This window comes from Girardinichthys multiradiatus, chromosome 15 (assembly GCF_021462225.1).
Source record: "Girardinichthys multiradiatus isolate DD_20200921_A chromosome 15, DD_fGirMul_XY1, whole genome shotgun sequence".
In the NCBI taxonomy this organism is placed as follows: domain Eukaryota; kingdom Metazoa; phylum Chordata; class Actinopteri; order Cyprinodontiformes; family Goodeidae; genus Girardinichthys; species Girardinichthys multiradiatus.
Window position 1 is genome coordinate 25,489,638 of NC_061808.1, and position 22,018 is coordinate 25,511,655.

Sequence of the window (22,018 nt, forward strand, 5' to 3'; positions counted from 1 at the left end):
GGCAGATCGTAGCTACTGGCAATAAGTAATGAGATGTGACAATTTGTAATTGATGAGCCTTCAAGAAGACGGAGAGACTGAACTCACCCGCAACAGCCGTTGTACTCAAACTTTCCTTGGTTCAACTGCATGGCCAGATCTGAAAGAGCACAGGAGAGAAAGAAAGGTGTTTAACAGCAAGTTTTTACATAAAATCACAGCAAACTGAAGAAAAAAATATCATGAAAACAGTCAAATAAATCTAGGTATTTGCAAATGTTTTGTTTTTGACTGAAAAACAGGGAGAGATTTCCTACATCCTCTAACATCTTTGCTGCTTTGCCCTTAAATAATCTACCCCCAGGAGCTCCACCTGTTGTGTAGAAGGCCTCCAGCACTGCACATGCCCAGCATACAGCAGACCATATGGTCAAGCCGCTCTCGCTTCTAGACACAGAGCAGCAGCTGCTTTTAGACAGGCATAACTCACAGTATATAGGTGTTTGTGCACAGTTTAAAAACGTTATGGTCTTACAAGAGAAGTCCACAGTGTGATGCCAAAAAACAAACAACAGCAGCAGCTGAGGAGACAAGCAACTAAAACATATACAGCATCAGCAGGCTGTTTGTGTTAATATTTGCATAAGAGGCTTGAAAACAATTCTGCATGTCCTGCAGAACTTCACAGCTATTGATGTGAACTTGGAAATAAGAACTGAGGAGATAAACATGCATGTAACTTGAAGAAGTCAGAGTTTAAGAAAATTAAAAACTTGATACTTGAACTTTGGTTCCACACAAAACCATCTATTTGTATTCAGCATCCCTGAGTCCATACTTTGTAGAAGAGAATTTCCCAGCAAGTACAGGTGGAAGCTTTGCAGACCTCAATTTAAGGATCATTGACCTACTTGAAGATTTAGCTCCACCCCAGTTTTAAGTCTAGGATCTACAGAGGTTGGACAATGAAACTTAAACACCTGGTTTTAGACCACAATAATTTATTAGTATGATGTAGACCAATACAGCATCAATTTGTCTTGGGAATGACATATACAAGTCCTGCACAGTGGTCAGAGGGATTTTAAGCCATTCTTCTTGCAGGATAGTGACCAGGTCACTATGTGATACTGGTGGAGGAAAACGTTTCCTGACTCGCTCCTCCAAAACACCCCAAAGTGGCTCAATAATATTTAGATCTGGTGACTGTGCAGGCCATGGGAGATGTTCAACTTCACTTTCATGTTCATCAAACCAATCTTTCACCAGTCTTGCTGTGTGTATTGGTACATTGTCATCCTGATACACGACACCACCTTCAGGATACAATGTTTGAACCATTGGATGCACATGGTCCTCAAGAATGGTTCAGTAGTCCTTGGCAGCCCATCTAGCACAAGTATTGGGCCAAGGGAATGCCATGATATGGCAGCCCAAACCATCAATGATCCACCCCCATGCTTCACTCTGGGCATGCAACAGTCTGGGTGGTACGCTTCTTTGGGGCTTCTCCACACCGTAACTCTCCTGGATGTGGGGAAAACAGTAAAGGTGGACTCATCAGAAAACAATACATGTTTCACATTGTCCACAGCCCAAGATTTGGCTATAGCAGCCCGGCCGTGAATATTGACCCTGTGGAGCTCCCGACGGACACTTCTGGTGGAAACAGGAGAGTTGAGGTGCACATTTAATTCTGCCGTGATTTGGGCAGCCGTGGTTTTATGTTTTTTGGATACAATCCGGGTTAGCACCCGAACATCCCTTTCAGACAGCTTCCTCTTGCGTCCACAGTTAATCCTGTTGGATGTGGTTCGTCCTTCTTGGTGGTATGCTGACATTACCCTGGATACCGTGGCTCTTGATACATCACAAAGACTTGCTGTCTTGGTCACAGATGCGCCAGCAAGACGTGCACCAACAATTTGTCCTCTTTTGAACTCTGGTCTGTCACCCATAATGTTGTGTGCATTTCAATATTTTGAACAAAACTGTGCTCTTACCCTGCTAATTGAACCTTCACACTCTGCTCTTACTGGTGCAATGTGCAATCAATGAAGACTGGCTACCAGGCTGGTCCAATTTAGTCATGAAACCTCCCACACTAAAATGACAGGTGTTTCAGTTTCATTGTCCAACCCCTGTAAATGCCACTCTTTCTTGCCCTGTATTTAGCTCCATCCATATTCACATCAACTCTGACCTGCTTCTCTGCTCCTGGTCCACAGCATGATGTGTCAAACAGCACTCCTTAAGGTTATCTTTAGAATGGTTTTCTTGCCACTCTTCCATATGACCAGATTAATGTTAGATGTCCTGCCAACATATTCTCCAACCTGAGCTGTGGACTTCTGCAGCTCCTCCATAGCTGCCAATAACCTCTTGACTGATTCCTGATTAATACTCTCCTTACCCAACCTGTCTTTCCAGGTGGATAGCCATGTCCTGTTAGGTTTGCAGCTTTGCTATATACTCTATTTTTGGATGACTGATTGAACAGTGCTCAATGAGATGTTCAAAGCTTGAGATATTATTTTCTAACTTAACACTGTGTTAAACCTCTCCACAATTTGATCACAGGCCTGCTTCCTGTGTTCCGTGGTGTTCACGATGCAGTTTGTTCACCAACCTTCACAGAACAGCTGCATTTAAATTGAGATTCAGTTATAATCGGAGGGACTGTTTACTAATTAGCTGACCTTATTAAGCAATTGGCTGAACTGGATTTTATTTAGGGGTCTCAAAGTAAAGTGGGCTTATACGCACGCCACATTTATCGGTTTCTTATTTTATGAAAGGTTTGAAAAACATGTGTCATTGTCCTTACTTTCACAATTCTTCACTGCATTGTGTAATCACAAAAAACCACAATGTAAAACAAAGTTCGAGGTTGAAATGAAACGGGTAACACACTGAAAATATAATAGTATGATTAATTTAAAGCTCATTATATTGAAGTAGGTGTCATAAATATCAACATGCAGCAATAAATTTGTAATGCAAGCATAAAAAGGTATTAGTGTACATATTTTAATCCAAACTCTACCGAGTGAATATAACTCCTCTTTTATTTTTTTCATTTTTTCATCGTGTTTAGCAGCTGTGTTTCCTCTTTCAACCACGTCATGTGCATAAGATCAGAGGCACTTTCCTAAATTGGAGGAAAACGTAATAAATATACATGTATCAAAGTGTCATACGTTCAGTGTTTTGACTATAAAATATAGTCAAAAATGTCAGGGGTGTACACACTTTTGTGAGATACAATATGTGTGTGTGTGAGGTGAACAGTCCCATGTTGCATGCTATGGTACCTGGGGTCTGGAAGTTGAGGGAGACCATCTGGCAGCCTGCGTTCCAGAAGATCTGAGGCATGTAATTACTGGAGTCCACCCTGCCTCCTTTGGGGTAGATACGGCTCATCTGACGCTTGTTGTAGCTGCACTGATGCTCAGGAAAATGTCAAAAGGGATAAAAAAAAAAAAAAGAAGGAGTGTGTTGGGGTGACTGAGTGTGTGTGTGCATATCTGTTTTAAACAGACTGTAGGGATATTTTTAGAGTGAACAGCCTGGGTCAAGTAATCCCACTGCGTAAAGAAGAAAAAAAATGCACAAGTTCATCTGACCAATCTGCACAATATAGAAACATACTAAGCTGGAGAGGCTACAAGTTCTTTGACAAGGAGCAGAAACAAATGTGGCTGAAAAACATCAGCTGTGGTGCATCAGGAAGCAACGATTTATGTGACCTCCATTTCTTTAAAGAATGCAGGAGTTCTCACATGTGTGGATCATAACATCACAAGGTGCTTTCCTTCATTTTATCACATCAATCTAAATGGGCAATGACCTCAGAGAGGCTCAGAGGATACTTGACAAACTCGATGGCATTAGTCTTCAGATAGCCCAGGCCAACCGACTCATTAAAAGATGACATGTTGTGGTGGATATTCCTCTCTGAAACACAGGAAACAGGATGAAAACAAGTTATTTGCCTTGGAATAATAACTAAAAATACATCAAATTAATCTGTATAAGAAAAAAATGTAATGACCCTGACCTTCTGCAACATCAAAACACTGAAACTTAACAGGCTGTGCATAGTTGACCATGGCAGAGAGATACGGGTGGATATTTGTGGTTGCCGACTCATATTTATATTGAGCTATTAGAGCCTCCTCAGAGTCCTCTGCCACATCCCCACCCTGCACAGGACAGAGGAACAGTTACATATTACCTATAAATAGATATCTTGCACAAATTAAAAGAAAACTCTTGAGGTACGCAGAAACATTGGCAGGCACTTGCCTTCTTACTATTGTCTTGGTCAGATGCCTCAGAGATATCTGTGGCATCTGTTGCTTCAGAAATCTCTGTTACCTCATCATCAGGTACCTGGAAAAAGAGTCCAATCATGAGCAGCCCCGTAATTCTTACACAGATGGCTGATCTAAGTGTCGGTATCATTTGAGGTCACTTTTCTTTCTTTTAAATATGGACTGAGTTTCGCTGCTAAATCATTTAAGACATTAATTCTGTTCGATCTGTTAGTCTCTAATGGCACCTGAGAGGAGAATCGGCACCACCAACTGTTTGTTTGCCCTTTTTGGGTAGTTTAAGCTGCAATTTAACTTCCAAACAAAGCAGCCCAACGCTGCTGTAGATACATGTAAGGTTTACCTAAAGATTACAGAGGCAGGAATCACATGATGCATTTCAATGACATTTTCATTGTTTTGTTGATTTTCAAGTTATTTATTTTAAAATTAAAAACAATATAACATGAGCCTAGTTTCTTTCCCCACAATTAGCTACAACTCTGCACAAAGATTCCACAATCTTTTCTGAACTCCTAATAAAAGAAAACACAAACAACTGCAGTGTTACTAAATGTGAAACTGAGAAAGCAAACTGGAGAAACAGAAGTCAAGGTGATTTGGTGTCTTTGTTTGAAAATAGCAGCTGAATGGGGAAGAAAGAAACAGTAACGCTGTAGCGACAAGTCAAAGTGATTAAGTTGATAATAGTTGTGTAAATCTGTTTCTCACAACTCGATCCTCAAGACACAGACCAACCTTTTTGATGCTGTTATTGCACTCTGCCTCTTTTCCCAAGCTGATGGTGTTACTCTGGCAAACACTGCTGGTCACTTTGTCACTGGTGGCTTCTGACAAACTGCTGGGAACCTCTGAATTCAAATCCTTATCCTCAGCCTCTTTTTCTCCTACACCGACATACACAGAATAAAAGTTACTTTTAATCCAAACATTTATTTTAACTCCTTTTCGTTTATTTATTAAACAAAATAGTGAAAGGGAGCTCTTGTTCTTACACAGAATCAGACATTTTCTCTGAAAATGACCTACAGTGCCAGTCAGAAGCTTGCATATAAATGAACAACATGAAATGATTCATGTGAACTGTTCTGTTGCAGGGTGGAAATGAGTGTACAACAAACAACTTGAATTAAAAACTACATTGGTGTGTATACTTTTTAATTTATTTTAAATTACTCTATTTCACATAGAATCAAAACAAACATACACAGACAAAAATATATACATACACCTTTACTCAAATTTGGATACAAGCCCCTTAGCAAGCTACCCTTGGAATAAATGTGTTTTGTAGCCATTTACAGGTTTCAGGAATAACTCAGGCTAAATATTTGACTTTGGTTTGTTTTTAGACACCAACTTAGCTTTTTCAAAAAATTATCAAGTTGGGGCCATTCGAGGAACTCCATATTAGCCTGCTTTAGCCATTCTAAAACATAGTGTATCTGGGATCATTGTTTGAACACCTATGTCCAATTTCAAACCTCATACTCGTCGTCTTCCGCTTATCCGGGATCGGGTCGCGGGGGCAGCAGACTCAGCAGAGACGCCCAGACGTCCCTCTCTCCGGACACCTCCTCCAGTTCCTCCAGGGGGAGCCCAAGGCGTTCCCAGGCCAGCTGAGAGACATAGTCCCTCCAGCGTGTCCTGGTCCGTCCCCTGGGCCTCCTCCCGGTGGGACGTGCCTGGAACACCTCCCAAGGAAGGCGTCCAGGAGGCATCCGGTATAGATGCCCGAGCCACCTCAACTGGCTCCTCTCGATGTGGAGGAGTAGCGGCTCTACTCCGAACTCCTCCCGGAAGGCCGAGCTCCTCACCCTATCTCTAAGGGAGTGCCCGGCCACCCTACGGAGGAAGCTCATTTCAGCCGCTTGTATCCGTGATCTCCTTCTTTCGGTCATGACCCAAAGTTCATGGCCATAGGTGAGGGTAGGAACGTAGACCGACCAGTAAATTGAGAGCTTTGCTTTTCGGCTCAGCTCTCTCTTCACCACAACGGACCGGCACAGTGCCCCCATTACTGTGGCAGCTGCACCGATCCGTCTGTCGATCTCCCGCTCCATTCTTCCCTCACTCGTGAACAAGACCCCGAGATACTTAAACTCCTCCACTTGAGGCAGGAACTCCCCTCCAACCTGAAGAGGACAAGCCACCCTTTTCCGGTCGAGAACCATGGCCTCGTACTTGGAGGAGCTGATCTTCATCCCAGCTACTTCACACTCGGCTGCGAACTGCCCCACTGCATGCTGTAGGTCTTGGCTAGAGAGGGCCAGCAGGACCACGTCATCTGCAAAAAGAGACGAAATCCACTGGTCCCCAAACCAGACCCCTCCGGCCCTTGGCTGCGTCTAGAAATCCTGTCCATAAAAGTTATGAACAGGACCGGTGACAAAGGGCAGCCCTGCCGGAGTCCAACATGCACCAGGAACAGGTCCGACTTAGTGCCGGCAATGCGGACCAAACTCCTGCTCCGCTTGTACAGAAACCGGATGGACCCTAGTAAAGGGCCCCCGATTCAATACTCCTGGACCACCCCCCACAGGGCATCACAAGGGACACAGTTGAATGCCTTCTCCAGGTCCACAAAACACATGTGAACCGGTTGGGCAAACTCCCATGAACCCTCGAGTACCCTGTAGAGTGTATAGAGCTGGTCCAGTGTTCCACGGCCGGGACGAAAACCACACTGCTCCTCCTGAAGCCGAGGTTTGACTATCGGTCGGACTCTCCTCTCCAATACCCTGGCGTAGGCCTTACCAGGGAGGCTGAGGAGTGTGATCCCCCTGTAGTTGGAACACACCCTCCGGTCCCCCTTCTTATGTAGGGGGATCACCACCCCAGTCTGCCAGTCCAAAGGCACTGTCCCCGTCCGCCATGCAATGTTGAAGAGGCGTGTCAACCATGACAGCCCCACAACATCCAGAGACTTGAGGTACTCAGGGCGGATCTCATCCACCCCCGAAGACTTGTCACCGCGGAGCTTTTTAACCACCTCTGTGACTTCAGCCTCCGTGATGAAGGAGTCCAACCCCGAGTCCCCAGCCTCTGTTTCCACCAGGGAATGCGTGATGGCAGGATTGAGGAGATCCTCAAAGTACTTCTTCCACCGCCCGATAATGTCCTCAGTCGAGGTCAGCAGCTCCCCACTGCCACTGTAAACAGTGTTGGCGAAGCACTGCTTCCCCCTCCTGAGGCGCCGGACGGTTTGCCAGAATCGCTTCGAGGCCAACCGGTAGTCCTTCTCCATGGCCTCACTGAACTCCTCCCAGGCCCGAGGTTTTGCCTCTGCCACAGCCCGGGCCGCAGCACGCTTGGACTCACGGTACCCGTCAGCTGCCTCAGGAGTCCCACAAGCCAACCACAGCCGATAGGACTCCTTCTTCAGCTTAACAGCGTCCCTTACTGCCGGTGTCCACCACTGGGTTCTGGGATTGCCGCCGCGACAGGCACCACAGACCTTACGGCCCCTCCTTGAACCGCCACCTTAACGTGGTGGAGGGGTTTGAGGGGTTTCAAACCATCTGACCCAAACACTAACCTCAGATAAAATGTAATTGGTTTGTATGTTTAGGGGCAAGCCTCAATCCCCCAGCGCTCACGCAAATACTGACAAAAAAAGAAAGCTCTGCTCTAAAATCAATCACATTTCAAACTAAACTCAACTTTGAAGGTGCCTAATGCATTCTGGAAGAGGGTTTTAAACTCAGACGAGACAAACATTGAGCTATGCTGAGGCATGGTGGGGGAAGCATTATGCTGTGGGGCAGTTTTGCTGCATGTGGTATTGGTACGTTGCAGAGTATATGCAACAATAAAGGACTACCTCAAAATCTCCAACCATATATGGTTGAGACCAAACACACCTCAAAGCTTGAGAAGAAGCAAACATTAAGCTTCTGAGTCCAGCCATCCAGTATAATACAAATTATAGACCATGCTTTAAAGCAAGGACCAACATGTGCACCTAATTCTTGTTTGCGAGACTAATCTCAGTTGTTCATGTATCATCATGCCACTCTGAAACAAGAACTTCTCAAATACATCATTAAAAATGAGTATATCATTTAGGACCAGATTCAAGTCCTGCTGCACCTTAATACATAAGTAAAATGTATCATTTTACACATCAAACACTGTTAAAGTCATACTCAGCTGACCATTCTCTGTGTCGTCCTCATTCTCCTCTCCCATAATAATGGCAGGAGTGTTGGTCTCGCCTGCCTCCATGTGCTTTTTTAAAGCCTCAAGCTGCCCTGTGTTATACATTCACACACAAACGTTTAAGATCATAGTTACTAAATGTGACAGCATATTTGGACGAATTTAAATGTATATTCAACTGTATACGTACTCTGCTCAACTTCAGGTTTTAATCGTTTATTCTTGATGAGGATTTTCCTCTTTAGATCATTTGGAGAGGGTAAAGGGTGGCCAGGATCCATCTGAACACAGACAAAAACATTTCCATGACTATGAGCTGCTTGTTATACAAAAAGAGAATTCATTTCAATCAGAGAACGAGACAATTTACCGGGTAGTTCTCCAGAGGCTGCCTGAGAAGGAGGTCGCCAAAGATCTCCTCGCAGTACTTGGCCATCTTATACTGCTGTAGTTTACTAAAACCAAACAAAAACAGATATTGAACAAACTGAACATTGACATGTATCAGATACATTTGGCTCTTATTGATTGAATATGTACCTGCAATGATTTTCAAAGGACAAAATAACAGGAGAATCTGATGTGACAAATGCCGTCTCCTTGATCGCTTGGATCACATCCTGTGGGGATAAAAACAAAGAGTAAAGATGTAAGGATATGCAGTTACACAGTATGAACACAAGGTGGCAGACAAATATTACATAACACCAAGACAGTTAAAAGTACTCCTCATTTCTGTATGCAAGGCCTTCTGTTTCTTCTGTTCTGCTTTTTGCACTCTAGAAATAAACCACTGAGGAAAATTGAAATTTTTGATCTCGGGTGGCTTGACACACTCTGTTTATGATGTTTATTTGAAACCGAAACTTTTTCTTTTTGGGTGACATTAAATCAGACCAGACATTTCCTGTTTCAGGTCAGTTAGAAGTGCTAAAATTATTTAAATTTGCTATATAATGGGTGTGATAATTAAGGATTTTTAAAAACTTGCTCTTAACTTTCTCCTTCCAGAACAGTATGGTGTTTACACTTGCTTGCATATAATTGCTTTAACAAATGGGACTTTCAGGCATCTGGCAATTTTACACAAGGATGAACCAGAGAAGGTGAGGTTCACAATTTATTTTCTTGATATTTTGGCTTCTTTTGATTTTCATTAAACTCAAATATTGTGAATTAAATCTTAAAAAAAAAAAAAACGTCATCCTTGATTTACCAAAATGTGTAAAGGCTTGGTAATTTTACTGTATGTACACTTCTGAATTTCAAAAACTAAATCTCTACAAACCTCTCTTTTGTTATTCTGGTATTTATCAAATAGAAATGCTTTCGGTAATCCTAATCGACCTAAAACAGAAAAGGCTGAATCTGATTTGATGTCAGACAGTGAGTAGAAAAGGTTATGTCTTTATGCAGCAGATGTAAATATCTGGTTTCAACTGGTTATGCATGTGGGTAAGGTGGATGTCTAAGTTCTGTCCCTACTGTCCCAACTGGAGGATGTAACAAATTAATGGAAGGAGATTGCGAATGTAGCACACCTATTCAATCAATGCCTGGTTTAAAATGTTGGTACTTGTTAAAGACTTTTATACCAAATTATGTTTGTTTTTCCCTGTTCTGGGTCCACCTCAGATACACAAAGCAGAGGAATCCATCTATGAACAGAACTGAGAAGACTGTTCTGACTCCTGAATATATCAGCTTATACTGAACTGCTGTGGGTGTTCACCTTGAACAGGATATCTGTGCACATGGCCTTGCCATGAGTAATGATGGGCTCCTGGTCCTCCCCTTTGCCATCCCAGCAGTCCAGCTCCACACATCTGATTAATAAACAAATGGAAATCAAACTGCACATGGATGCATTATAAAATATAAACAGAACACAATGTACATGGATAATTTACACTTTAGTGTATTTTACATGTCAATATGGTCTGTGAAGCAGGAGGACAAATTTCTCAGCAAGGGTTGTTTATGAATGATTAACTGGAGCTACATGAAATATGTTCCAAGCCAAACTATCAACGAGTCATATCAAAACACAGTAAACATGCTAGCATTAGCCAAGCCCTTCAGCAAACTGCTTTCCAAGAAAACATTGTCAGAAGAATGAAGACAATAACATTTTATCAAGTCGGATAAATATTTAGAAACATGAGAACATCTTGCAGAACCCCTGATGGGAACAACTCTCTAGAAAGACATGTACTGTACTATCCAGAACATCTTTGTTGAGCAAGTTAAATGGGACGCAATGTCAGTATTAATGAAGACGATGCAGTGTGGTATTTTACAGAACTTTAAAGTTTTATAGATATACATTACATTGATTTCAATGTAGCATCAGATTGGGACTCTGCATCAGTAAATGCTTGTTGTTAAATGACTGATTGTCACCTGGGTCATATAATCAAGACATCACTATTCATTATAAAAAAAGATCATCTCACTGTATAGTACCTGCATCCAGACAGCAGGACCTGGCGGTACATCTCCACTGATGACTTTCCTCCAAACTGTCTTCCTGTCAGGTATGTATTGTGGGAGGAGCTGATAAAGTAATGAGCCAAAGGCTGATCCATGTCTTGGTACAGCTCTAGTCTGTCCAGGAACACTGGAGCATTTTCGTCTGACATTAGGTATCGACAGAACCCGTCACTTGACATGCAGCCTGAAGAAGGAAGATGGCATTTGGTAGGAACAGAGTAACATACCACATCCTGATCTGCACAGCAATACTGGTAACAAGGCTTAAAGCTGTTAAATTTGAAACAAACAGACTGCTTGTATTTCAGAATAAAGAATTAGAGATGCACAGGAAATTAATCTGGTGGCTGCTTTATTGGTCCAGACCAGTGACCAGCTGGTTAGAAATCCTAATTTCTAATCTCTAGTTTATTCTGTGTGTTTGCTGTTACTGATTGAAGAATACTCACTGTTAGCAATTTCGATTATCATGTTAGCAACATGCCGAGACATGTCTTGGGTTTGCCAAGGCTATAAGAAGCAGGACTTTCAGCAGATAACAGGAAGGCTCAAAGGAGTACAGCAAAGTCGCCGTTTTACCCTTTTGACCTTTCAAAATTAAGGCGAAGGTCTACATTTTCTAGGGAATGCATATGGAGACTGTTGCTTTAGTAACACTAACCATGCTAATCTAGCTAATCACTGAAATTAGATGCAAAAGAAAATTTGGAATGTCAACTTTACGATTATTTTATCTTTCTTTTAAAAAAATGAGTGTTCACTTCAGTTACAAATAACTCATAAACACTCATGACTGGAGGGCTAGAACACATTTTGAACACTGTTAAAGAACCGAGCCAAAGGCTGATCCATCTCTTGGTACAGCTCTAGTATGTCCAGGAACTCTGGAGCATTCTTGTCTGACTCATAGGACTTTAGGAACCAGTCACTTGACATGCAGCCTGAAGAAGGAAGACGGAAATCGGTGCATCTCCATTCAAAACACATCCTCATTTACCATTTAATCACTCCTTGGTCAGCAGATAATCCTGGGGGAATTCTGTTAATTGCTTTCACAAAGATTATAAACAGTTAATAGGCTTTTTCATTTTCCCCTATAGCAAGTTTCAGGCCTATATTATTGAAAAGCAAATGTCAAATCTGCATGTGACTAAAATGAAAAAGACATGCATAAGTCTCTGTTGAGGTTTAACTCCTGTAGATCACTGTGGTCCAACTAATGTGCATTATTAAGAAGCAGTGCTGTCTCTGTAACAGTTGTCATGATTATAGAAAATAGATAGAGGTTTAAATTCAGTAAATATCCATTTTAGTTATGTGCTTTGACTTTTCGTACCTCCAAGGTTACACAAGCAGATGGCAGCAGAGGCAAAAAAGTCTCTGCCTCCTGTTTTCATTCATGCATTGCTTTTACCTTTCTTCTTCAGCTCTTCATCCCTTTCATATTTCTCGATGATCTGCATGGCTCTTTTGGGGTCGTAAAATGGAAACAGAATCTCATTTAACCTCGGGTCACGTTGGTTCTGCAGAGCGACAGAAGCACAGGTATTAATCACTTGTACATTATGTACAGGTCCTTCCAACACAAATCAGATCTAATATAAACACTTCTTAAGAAACCTTCAAACTACCATGCTTTAGTAACAATCAGTACAATTTGAAAATGTAAAAAGTAATTCACATTGAGGATTAAATTTGTGCAAATGGTAGAAAAAGGATAGAGAAATTTCCATTTTAATTTCAGATATGTAGTATTCATTATTCTATTTGTAATGACTAGGTTTAATGGCATGTCTTAAACAAGGTGTCATTTAGATCTTAAGTCAAAACAAATCACTACAAAACAAGGCAATTGATATGTGCTGGAAGGTTTGAAAGGAGCTCTGACAAAAACATTGCAGTGACAGAGCACATTCTTATAGCCAAAGTGGGAATTAATCCAGCGGAGTCCGGAGCATGAAGCAGCACAGAAGTGACTGGACAGCGAATGCAATGAGCAGGTATTCAGCCAAACAGAGGACGACGGCCGCAAAACACAGACGCACAGCAGGAAACGGGATGAACCAAGCTGGACACAACAGGATGGAAACCTCTTTCCACCTGTTGTCATGACAACACCAATCAGACAATGGGAGGCAAACCTTGCTAAGGGATGACAGGGGGCATGGGATGATAGGCTGCATGCAGAGTATGGTAGCTGGTGGAAGTTGCCCTTCCAGACTAACTGAATGTTGTTTAATTGGATTTTACTGATGGTCAACATGTTGGAGGACAACTTCTACCCACAGCAGGAAGGGGGGAGAAGGAGGGGAAGCTGCAGAGAGGGGCTGGCTGAAGCCAAATACACAGAGAAGTTAATGAATGATAAACAGCTTACTTCATTCAGAAAGCTGACTAACTGGTCTACAGTTAAATAATCTGTTTTGTTCCCATTGCTGCAAAGGAATTATTGGAAAAGAAAAAATATTGTTATAATTCTTAAAACGAACATACACACATCCATTCACACAGTCGGTTAAAATGAACAAGAGCTTTGTGTTACACTTTTAGTCCAAATTTGTTAATATCCTCTTTTTGTTTGAATGTTCATTAGACTGATCCCAAATAAGTGCTGAACTGAAAGCAGGTTAGGCTGTCCAGGCATAGTTAGTGTAGCAGGAGCAGAAACATTTATCCAAATTATACCCAATGTTTTCCAACAGTTCTCATGTTTATTTTACAGAGCATATTATTAGAACAACAAAGTGCTATTTTTTCATTCGTTGATCGGTTATATTCCTTGGTATGTATAAAACCGGTGACCATAGCAGTTACAAAAACAAGCATGCACACAGGTTTGAAACAGGACAGCTTACATTTTTTTGAAGAGCTCCTCTATATCTGTGCGAGGGCAGATCTTCTGGGTCAGCGCGTAGAAAATGTCAAAGGTAAAGTCTGAAGGTTCAATCTCATCATTCTGCAGCGATATACAGAAACATCATAGACTATAAGGTTCATTGTACAATAAGTGATTAGATGGAAGTAACTGGCTCTCAATTTTACCTTTCCACTGGGAAGACCTAAATCCTTCAAAGCCTGAAAGATCCCTTTCTCTGTTTTCCCTGATGCAAATGTTCTTGTAATACTAAAAAGGAGACAGGAAAGTAATAAGTAGGAAAACAAAGATTAGCCAATCATAAGTAGTATAAAGTGGCTTTAAAAAGCATTATTGGTTTTTAACATTTTTGCAACAGAAATTTCCATTGGAGAATCTACCAAGAGTAAATCTAGTTGTGCACTCCAGAAATATGGCCTTGTGATACATTGTGGTGGCAGCATCATGCTGTGGGGTTTTTTTTTTTTTTTTTTTTTTTTTTTAGCAGATACTGGGAAGCCACTCGCAGTTAATGGATGGAACTAAATACAGGGCAGTTGTAGAGAAAAACTTGTTCAAGGATACAAAAGACTTAAAAACAGGGGCAAAGGTTCACCTTCCAGCAAGATAATGGTCCTAAACACACAGCCAGAGTTACAATGGAGTGGTTTAGATCAAAGCACATTCAAATTTTAGAATGGCCCAGTCAAAGCTCAGTAGTAAGTCCAATAGGGAACTTGTGGTAAGGCTTAAACATTTCTTTTCATATATGCTCTATAACAAATCTTCAGAGCCAGCATGAATAACTTTCCTTCAACTTAAAAATTTGGTACTAATGTGTGTTGGTCTATACATTTTTAGACTGTAATATGACAAAATATAAAAAATAAGTAAAAGGTGTATAAGAATAGTTTGCGAGGCACTTTGAAACATGTTCAGAAATGTATAAAATGTATTCTTACCCTCTAACAGGAATCTTCCCATTTACGTTGGTCAGGAAACACATCCTCATCCAACTAAATAAGTAAAATAAAAACACACAAAAACAATCAAAGAAAAGGTTAAAGACAGGTCCTGGGCGTAAATGAAAAGACGAAAGCAAGACATTGCAGACAGACCTAGCAGGCCGGTAAAATCCTCTGTAAACGCTGTAGTTTACAGGGCTTAAAGTTTTTTCCTAGTACTTTCAAAATACCGTGAATACACTCACTGTTTCCTGAGGCATGTCATTGGACACACGTTGTTGGCCTTAAAGTTGTGGATCACCGACCTCAACCCCTCGATCCATTTCTGTAAACAGCCAAACGCAAGTACTAAAAATTACACATGAGCACACTGCTGCCCCCTACAGACAACGACCTGCATACAGAACAGACCGTCTTGATGAAAAGAAAATGCAAAAAAAAAACAAAACATCTTGATCTGCACAATATGGGCATAATTTCTTGACAAGTAGGTGAGTCACAATAAAACATTTTGCTGGACAATAAATTGTTCCAGAAAGTATTGCGATAAACGACAATATTGTCATTTGGAGACCATTTTCAACTAAACAAGGATAATGACATAAGAATGCAAGTAGCTACACCCTCTCAAAGATCAATAAACTTTAATTTCTAAAGAACATTTAACAATGGAACTAGAAAACATTTTAAATATCCAAAATAAATAAAGAACCAATAACAATAAATAAAATGGATTATGAAGTCTCTGTAATCAAAATAGCCCTTCAAAAAATATTAATTATTAGGCTCAGACAGAGAAAACGGGCAAAACTGCTTGTATTATAAACAAAAGTGCAAACTAACAACAAAAGCACTCCATTTGACTCAGCCGAGCAAATGCCTCAACAGACCATATGCGAATCTGTAGCCACTTTAGTCTGTCAGATTAAATGATTAAACGCTCCAGTGATTGTGGACTGTCGGGAAGACGAAGACGGCCCGGTTATAGTTTTTTTCCCAGCTTTGGAAAATTGCATGGACGATTTTGTTTTAGGTGCAGATGCAGGTTTGTTGTATTGCCATTTTTAGTTGCTACTGTTTTAGAACAAATGCAACATACCAGCTCACACAATTTAAGTGTGGTTCATCACAGTCATTGGGTAAGTGCTCCCACACTGCAGCAGTCACATTCAGCTTTGAAACCAATTTAACCTCTGGTTTTTCAAATCTCAACTAGCGTTTCTCTGGCTTGCTACCTCCTCATAGGGCTCTCATGCTACACTGAGGTACATAACAAGACCTTGTGCCTGTCAAGTACCTGACGCAAGAGTTCACTCCTCCCTATGCTAAGGAAATGAGAAGGGGAGGGGTCAACCAGTCTCTAGCAGGAAGAGAGGGAGACACAAGGAAAACAAACAAGCATGCAAATGATTAAGCTAATTTTAATTTATCATGTGATTAATTTAATCCATGCAATTAATTGATTTATTGCATATTGTGACAGGCGTATTGACAGGACAATGAAGAAAACTCAAATACACATGATTTGATATTCTCCAGCTGCTGCAGGATTAAAGAAACAGCTGAAAAAGGCTTTCCAACTAAAACACTACCTGTTACATCAGCAGAAATGCTATATAGTATGTTTATATTTTTTTTATCTCTGTGCCTTATCTCTGCTTGCACAGCTAATTGTTTGTGGTATCATCACAAATACAACACTTTTGAAACATCCTGTCCAGTGGTCTCTTAGTGTCGTCTTTAAGGTTAGAGACGCTCATTATGCTGTAGTGTGTTTGTGTCCAGTTGAAAGAAGCAGAGGGACAGACAGACATGTAGGAAAGGAATCCTACACTGTGAGAGATGAGCATGTGCATCTGAATCATCTGAATCAAGGCTAGCAACATGCTGTGATTTTTAGTCATAATAACTTTTTTATGTCATAGTTGGTGGCTCTCATTTTTGCAACACTTCATTTTCAGAATATTTTCAAGGACCAACTCTACATCAGACAATTGGGAAAAGTTAAACCAACTATCAGAAATTCTTCAGGGAGGTAAAATATGATTACTCAGTATGAGTTGTTGATGCATTTCTTCTTGCTCTGACTCTCAATAACTGCTCGGGCATCTGTCAGCATAATGGTGGATTGCAGACTTTTTCCACTGGTTTTCATGCAGCTCAAAGCTGCCTGTAATCTTTAAGATTTAAATTAACTTTCATCAAAATGTTGCTGCATGAAATTACTTCCACTTTTAAGAAACATATAGCACATTTTTCTCTTTTCTGTGTTACAATCCTTAGGGACAAAAAAGAAAATCAGAACCAGTCAAACTTAGGTTCTGCATGTCAGACCTAAAACCTTTGGTATCAGCCTGATCAGTGCATCTCTTCTTAAAATGATAGAAAAATCAAGTTTTATTATACATCTGTCCTGCTTATTCCAGTCACCATGAACACATTCCTTTTTTTTTAAAAAAGACCAAAAATCTACTACACCCAACAATGGCAAGAGTAAAGATAATATCACAGAGTAAAAGACTTTACTGGTTAAAATAATAATAATAATAATAATAATAATAATACATTAATTAACAGAATTTTTCAAATTAGTTTAATAAAATGGAGAAAACAAAACAGTTTTTATGAAAAAAAAAAAACCTAAACAAAATGGTAAAGTATACAATACAAAGACGACAACTGGAGCTCATGTAAGGAGCTGCCACAAGTCTGATGCCATTCTAAAACACTCATGTCAATAATTGTTGAAAAAAGTCGAAGACAAAAAGCCAAAATAACTAAAAGCAGAAGTGCAGCATTGTCTCAACAAGATACAGAAGAGAGGCAGCGAAAACGATATATTCCAATGCATCTATTTATCACAATGACTCAAGGCAGTGTGTAGGAGGGGACAAATACACCATTCTGCATTCTCCTCTCTTTCATTCTTAATGAAATAGTTGCTCCGTGTGGGTGGTACTCTAGCCTTTATATAAAGTATATTATTGAATTAATTTTGGCTACACTGTAGCTGCCAAAAAGCCTTTAGGGATGTTTTTTGTTTTGCAACATGCTTTTTAGGGATTTGTTTTGTTTTGCAACATGCTTTGTGACCCTCGGAGAATTCTGGCTTCGTGGGTTATTAAACAAAAGTGCCATGTAATACAGATCAGTAATGGATACCAGCTATATTTGCTAACTGACTGAAATAGGATTAAAATCATCCCTGGTTCACTCTTGTATAGGCATTATACAGATAGATGTTTTGGAGTCAAGATGGCGCCTTTGTGTGGCTTCGCTGGTTTTGCTTCTTCCACCCGTTTGCACTTTTAAATTTTATTTTTAACTTATTTAGTTTTTATAAGTCTGGATAAAAACTTTGGCACTTTTGCTGCCCGTGTTTACGACCGGGATGCGCTGTTGGTGATCAACCTCCGTTTGTTTGCTGATCACCCGGGTGTTTTCTACAAAGCTCCAGACGCAAAAAACGAAAAAGGGGATTTACAGTCGGAGTCTAGGTTCGTTTAAGACGATTGCGTAGATTTTCAGCAGAGAAATGGGGACTTTTGCGTTGTCTGCACATTGTGGCTTCCAGCTGGGAGTCGGACACGTCACCGGGAGCCGGACTAGTGGGGACCTCCACCTGCCTGTCATCAGCATTTTACTCACCTTGCATGGATGGAGGTCTACATGCTCACCATTGTAGATTTCTTCGTCGCAAACGCTCCGCCGATTTGCGCAGTTTAATCTGCGTGCCGCTGATGACGGATGTGAGAGCTGCTAAACTATCATCTCTGTGCATGGCTCTCCTCAACGTGCGCTCCATTAACAACAAGTCTTTTGCCTTGAACGAACTGATTACGAAGGAGTCTCTTGATTTTATGTTTTTAACAGAAACATGGCAGCAAAGCTTGGATTTCGTTCATCTGCAGGAACTCTGTCCAGGAAACTGTTTGGTGCTTCAAGGCGGTGGACTAGCGGCCGTGTTTAAAGACAGTTTCTCCTGCAGACTTGTTAATCCAGCTCCATTCTCTACTTTTGAGCTACAAATAATCAAAGTTGTCTCTTTTAATATATTTTATTGCATTTTAGTATACAGAATTCAATGGGCAGCTGTCCTCTATCATTGAGCTGGACAACATTTTAATTTTGGGTGATTTTAATTTCCTCCTAGTCTTTTGATCCAAAGAAGGATCATAACTGTGAACACACCGCTGAAGCTTTTATTTCTCGTTTTGATCCTGCCTCCTTAGATTTTAACTTCATGAATGTGGACTTAGCGGTTTCCTGTTTCAACACCTACTGTAAGGACATTTTGAACCTCATAGCACCTTTAAAACAGAGCACTGTTCAGAGCACAAACTGTCCTTGGATTAATAAGGAAATCATGACATTGAGAAGAACATGTCGGAAAACTGAACGTTTATGGAAACGCGCTGATCTGGTGGTTCACAGGCTCCACCTTAAAGACCTGATCACCTCCTTAAATGAGATGCTCAAGAGTGCCAGAGCCAGTTATTTCGCTAATCTCATCAAATCTAAAGGATGAAATCCAAAAATTTTATTTGAAACAATTAAGAACATTATTTCTCCTTTCATCTCGAAGTTTAAATTATTTCACGGACAAAGTTGCCAACATCAGAGGCACTATCTCTCCTTCACCTTCCCACTGTCTGGACCCTTGTCTTCTGACTTCTGAGAAGTGGTCCTCTTTTACCCCAGTGACCATTAAGGATATCACAAATCTATTGGCGCATATGACACTGTCATCGAGTCCCCCTGATGTCCTCCCTACATTTCTTTTTAAAGATATTTTTAATTGCATTGGTCCTAGTGTAGTAAACATGATAAATTCCTCTCTTTGTTCCAGATCTGTATCTCACTATTTTAAATGTGCTGCTGTCTGTCCTCTGCTAAAGAAGCCTAACTTGGACTCTTCTCTGCCTGAAATCTACAGAGCTATCTCCAAACTTACTTTTATGTCAAAGATCCTTGAGAAGGTTGTAGCACAACAATTGAATTCCTTTTTAGAGGAAAATGATTCTATGGACATTTTTCAGTCTGGTTTTCGCAGATAGCACTCCACAGAAACAGCATTATTAAAAGTTTCTAGTGATGTGTTGATGGCAGCTGATTCTGGAAACTACACAGTGTTGGTTTTACTGGACCTGACTTCAGCTTTTGACACTGTGGATCACACTCTTCTTATCAACAGACAGAGATCTTTATGGTATTTCTGTTTTTATTGTATTTACGCCCTTTAGGTTTTATTTTAAAACGCTACAGTAATGTCTCATACCATGTGTATGCTGATGATATTCAGATATACTGTTCATTTCGATCCTCTGAGTTATATAAATTGACTGAACTTAGTTACTGCCCATCTGACATCAAAATATGGCTGAATGACAACTACCTGCAGTTAAATGCAAACAAGACTGAGACTCTTATAGTTGCTCCTGACGATAAAATTGCTGAAATCAGGAAGCATCTTACGTTCTTCAACCCTTCGGTAAAAAACAGTCTCCGGAATTTGGGTGATGTATTTGACAGTTCTTTGTCTTTGGACAATCATTGTAAACTGTTAGTTCATAACTCTTTTTACCATTTAAGGAATATTTCAAAGCTGCGATCTATTTTATCACAAAAGGAACTAGAAATGATTGTCCATGCGTTTATTTCTTTTCGTTTAGACTACTGTAACAGCCTTTTAGCGAGTCTAAGTAAATCCTTCATGGCTCGCATTCAGTCTGTGCAAAACGCTGCAGCCAGGCTTTTAATTAAGACCCAAAGGACAACTCACATATCTCCTGTTCTGGCCTCTCTGCATTGGCTCACTGTGCACTTTAGGACTCATTTTAAAATTGTGGTTTTAACTTTTAAGGCACTTCATGGTGAGGCTCCCAAATATATAGTGGACCTTTTGAAGCCTCTCTGTCTTCCTAGGAATCTGAGATCTTCTAATCAGATGCTGCTGACTGTTCCCAGAACTTATTTTAGAACCTGTGGTGACAGACCATGCTCTCCCTCTATCACTGCGCTGCTCCGACTCCACTGACTCTTTTAAAAAAAGCCTTAAGACATATTTATTCAAGCAGGCTTTTAGCTAAAATTTTGTTTAACTGATTTCTTATTGGGGCCTGCCATAGCAATGCATGGGGCAATGCATTCAATGCCCCATGCATTGCATGGAGGCACCTATTACTATTCACCTCTAAACTGGACTCTTTATTATTTTTCGTCCGTCCAGATTAATGCGGCCCGAACCGCAGCGTGCACCCCCACAATATATATATCAAAACGACCGGCTCGGTCCCGTGAGGTGTGCTATTACTTTTATTGGCGTTTCGAGTAATTAACAAAAAACCGAGCCCCAAAATCCCATAGGAATGAATGGAGTCAGGGGCGGAAGGAATCCTCAAATTTCACTGTTTTTGAGGCTCTACTGTATTGCCATACTTTCACCTAGAAACACAGTTTGACTTTCAGTTTGTAGGAAAATCCGCCGGCTCTTCAGAAATGAAAACCGTTTGTTGATAACTGCTACGGTTTCTCTAAAATTAGACTCCAAGCGACACAAAGTTTGAGACAAAATCACACTCTTAACAGTGGAGATGGCAGTTACTAGAGTGTAAAAAGAGGGTTTCAACTGGCACTCACGACCACAAATTTCGCTCTACAGTCACAATTTTCGGTCAGATTGTAGGGCCGGGCCTCTGCTTTCACACAATAATTTCAAAATTGTTCTAAGTCTCATAGATTTCTGTCAAAACACCCTCGATCGCCAAGACTCACAGGAATTCTGTAGGCCTTCTCCCATGTATTATCAATGAGAGCTTGACCTGTAATCCATGAGTGACACCATTTATTTCCATAATCATATTTTATACTGTGAATGACATAGAGCTATGAAAATCTCCATGATTGGGGACGAGGGATAGCTGTCGCCCACAGTTTAAAAAAATTTCAAATACCATGTACGGATTCCGAGACATTAGACTTTGTTCGGGAGCATGTTCAGGCATTTTTGTCTTTTTCTCCATTTTCCCTCTCTTTTAACCCAGTGTTGTGCCTTAATTATTATATTTTCAACAAAAATGTGTTAATATTCTCGATCCCCTGTCCGTTCTGATAAAAACGGTCCTAGAATGACATCGATTGCCCCTACGGTTTCCGAGTTATGGCCAGTTGTTTGGGAGCATGCGCCTCCATGTTATAATGCCTAGACCAGGGGAGACACAGAGTGAGGT

The 22,018-nt window shown here is 40.7% G+C and overlaps 1 protein-coding gene across 4 annotated transcripts in view; it reads right to left on the reverse strand.

Annotated features, from left to right (window-relative positions):
• Positions 1–22,018, reverse strand: part of LOC124881650 (1-phosphatidylinositol 4,5-bisphosphate phosphodiesterase beta-4-like) — a 105,039-nt gene that overhangs the window by 15,717 nt on the left and 67,304 nt on the right. For all 4 annotated transcript variants that reach the window (XM_047387326.1, XM_047387323.1, XM_047387324.1 and 1 more), the window contains 18 exons: positions 15,035–15,114; positions 14,787–14,840; positions 14,013–14,094; positions 13,826–13,926; positions 13,348–13,405; positions 12,385–12,493; positions 10,944–11,154; positions 10,210–10,303; positions 9,018–9,097; positions 8,848–8,932; positions 8,668–8,758; positions 8,474–8,569; positions 5,055–5,203; positions 4,288–4,374; positions 4,040–4,184; positions 3,852–3,936; positions 3,294–3,418; positions 88–139 (listed from right to left, as the gene is read on the reverse strand). In XM_047387326.1, the coding sequence (XP_047243282.1) occupies positions 88–139; positions 3,294–3,418; positions 3,852–3,936; positions 4,040–4,184; positions 4,288–4,374; positions 5,055–5,203; positions 8,474–8,569; positions 8,668–8,758; positions 8,848–8,932; positions 9,018–9,097; positions 10,210–10,303; positions 10,944–11,154; positions 12,385–12,493; positions 13,348–13,405; positions 13,826–13,926; positions 14,013–14,094; positions 14,787–14,840; positions 15,035–15,114 (1,784 nt within the window). The remainder of the gene's footprint in view (positions 1–87; positions 140–3,293; positions 3,419–3,851; positions 3,937–4,039; positions 4,185–4,287; positions 4,375–5,054; positions 5,204–8,473; positions 8,570–8,667; positions 8,759–8,847; positions 8,933–9,017; positions 9,098–10,209; positions 10,304–10,943; positions 11,155–12,384; positions 12,494–13,347; positions 13,406–13,825; positions 13,927–14,012; positions 14,095–14,786; positions 14,841–15,034; positions 15,115–22,018) is intronic.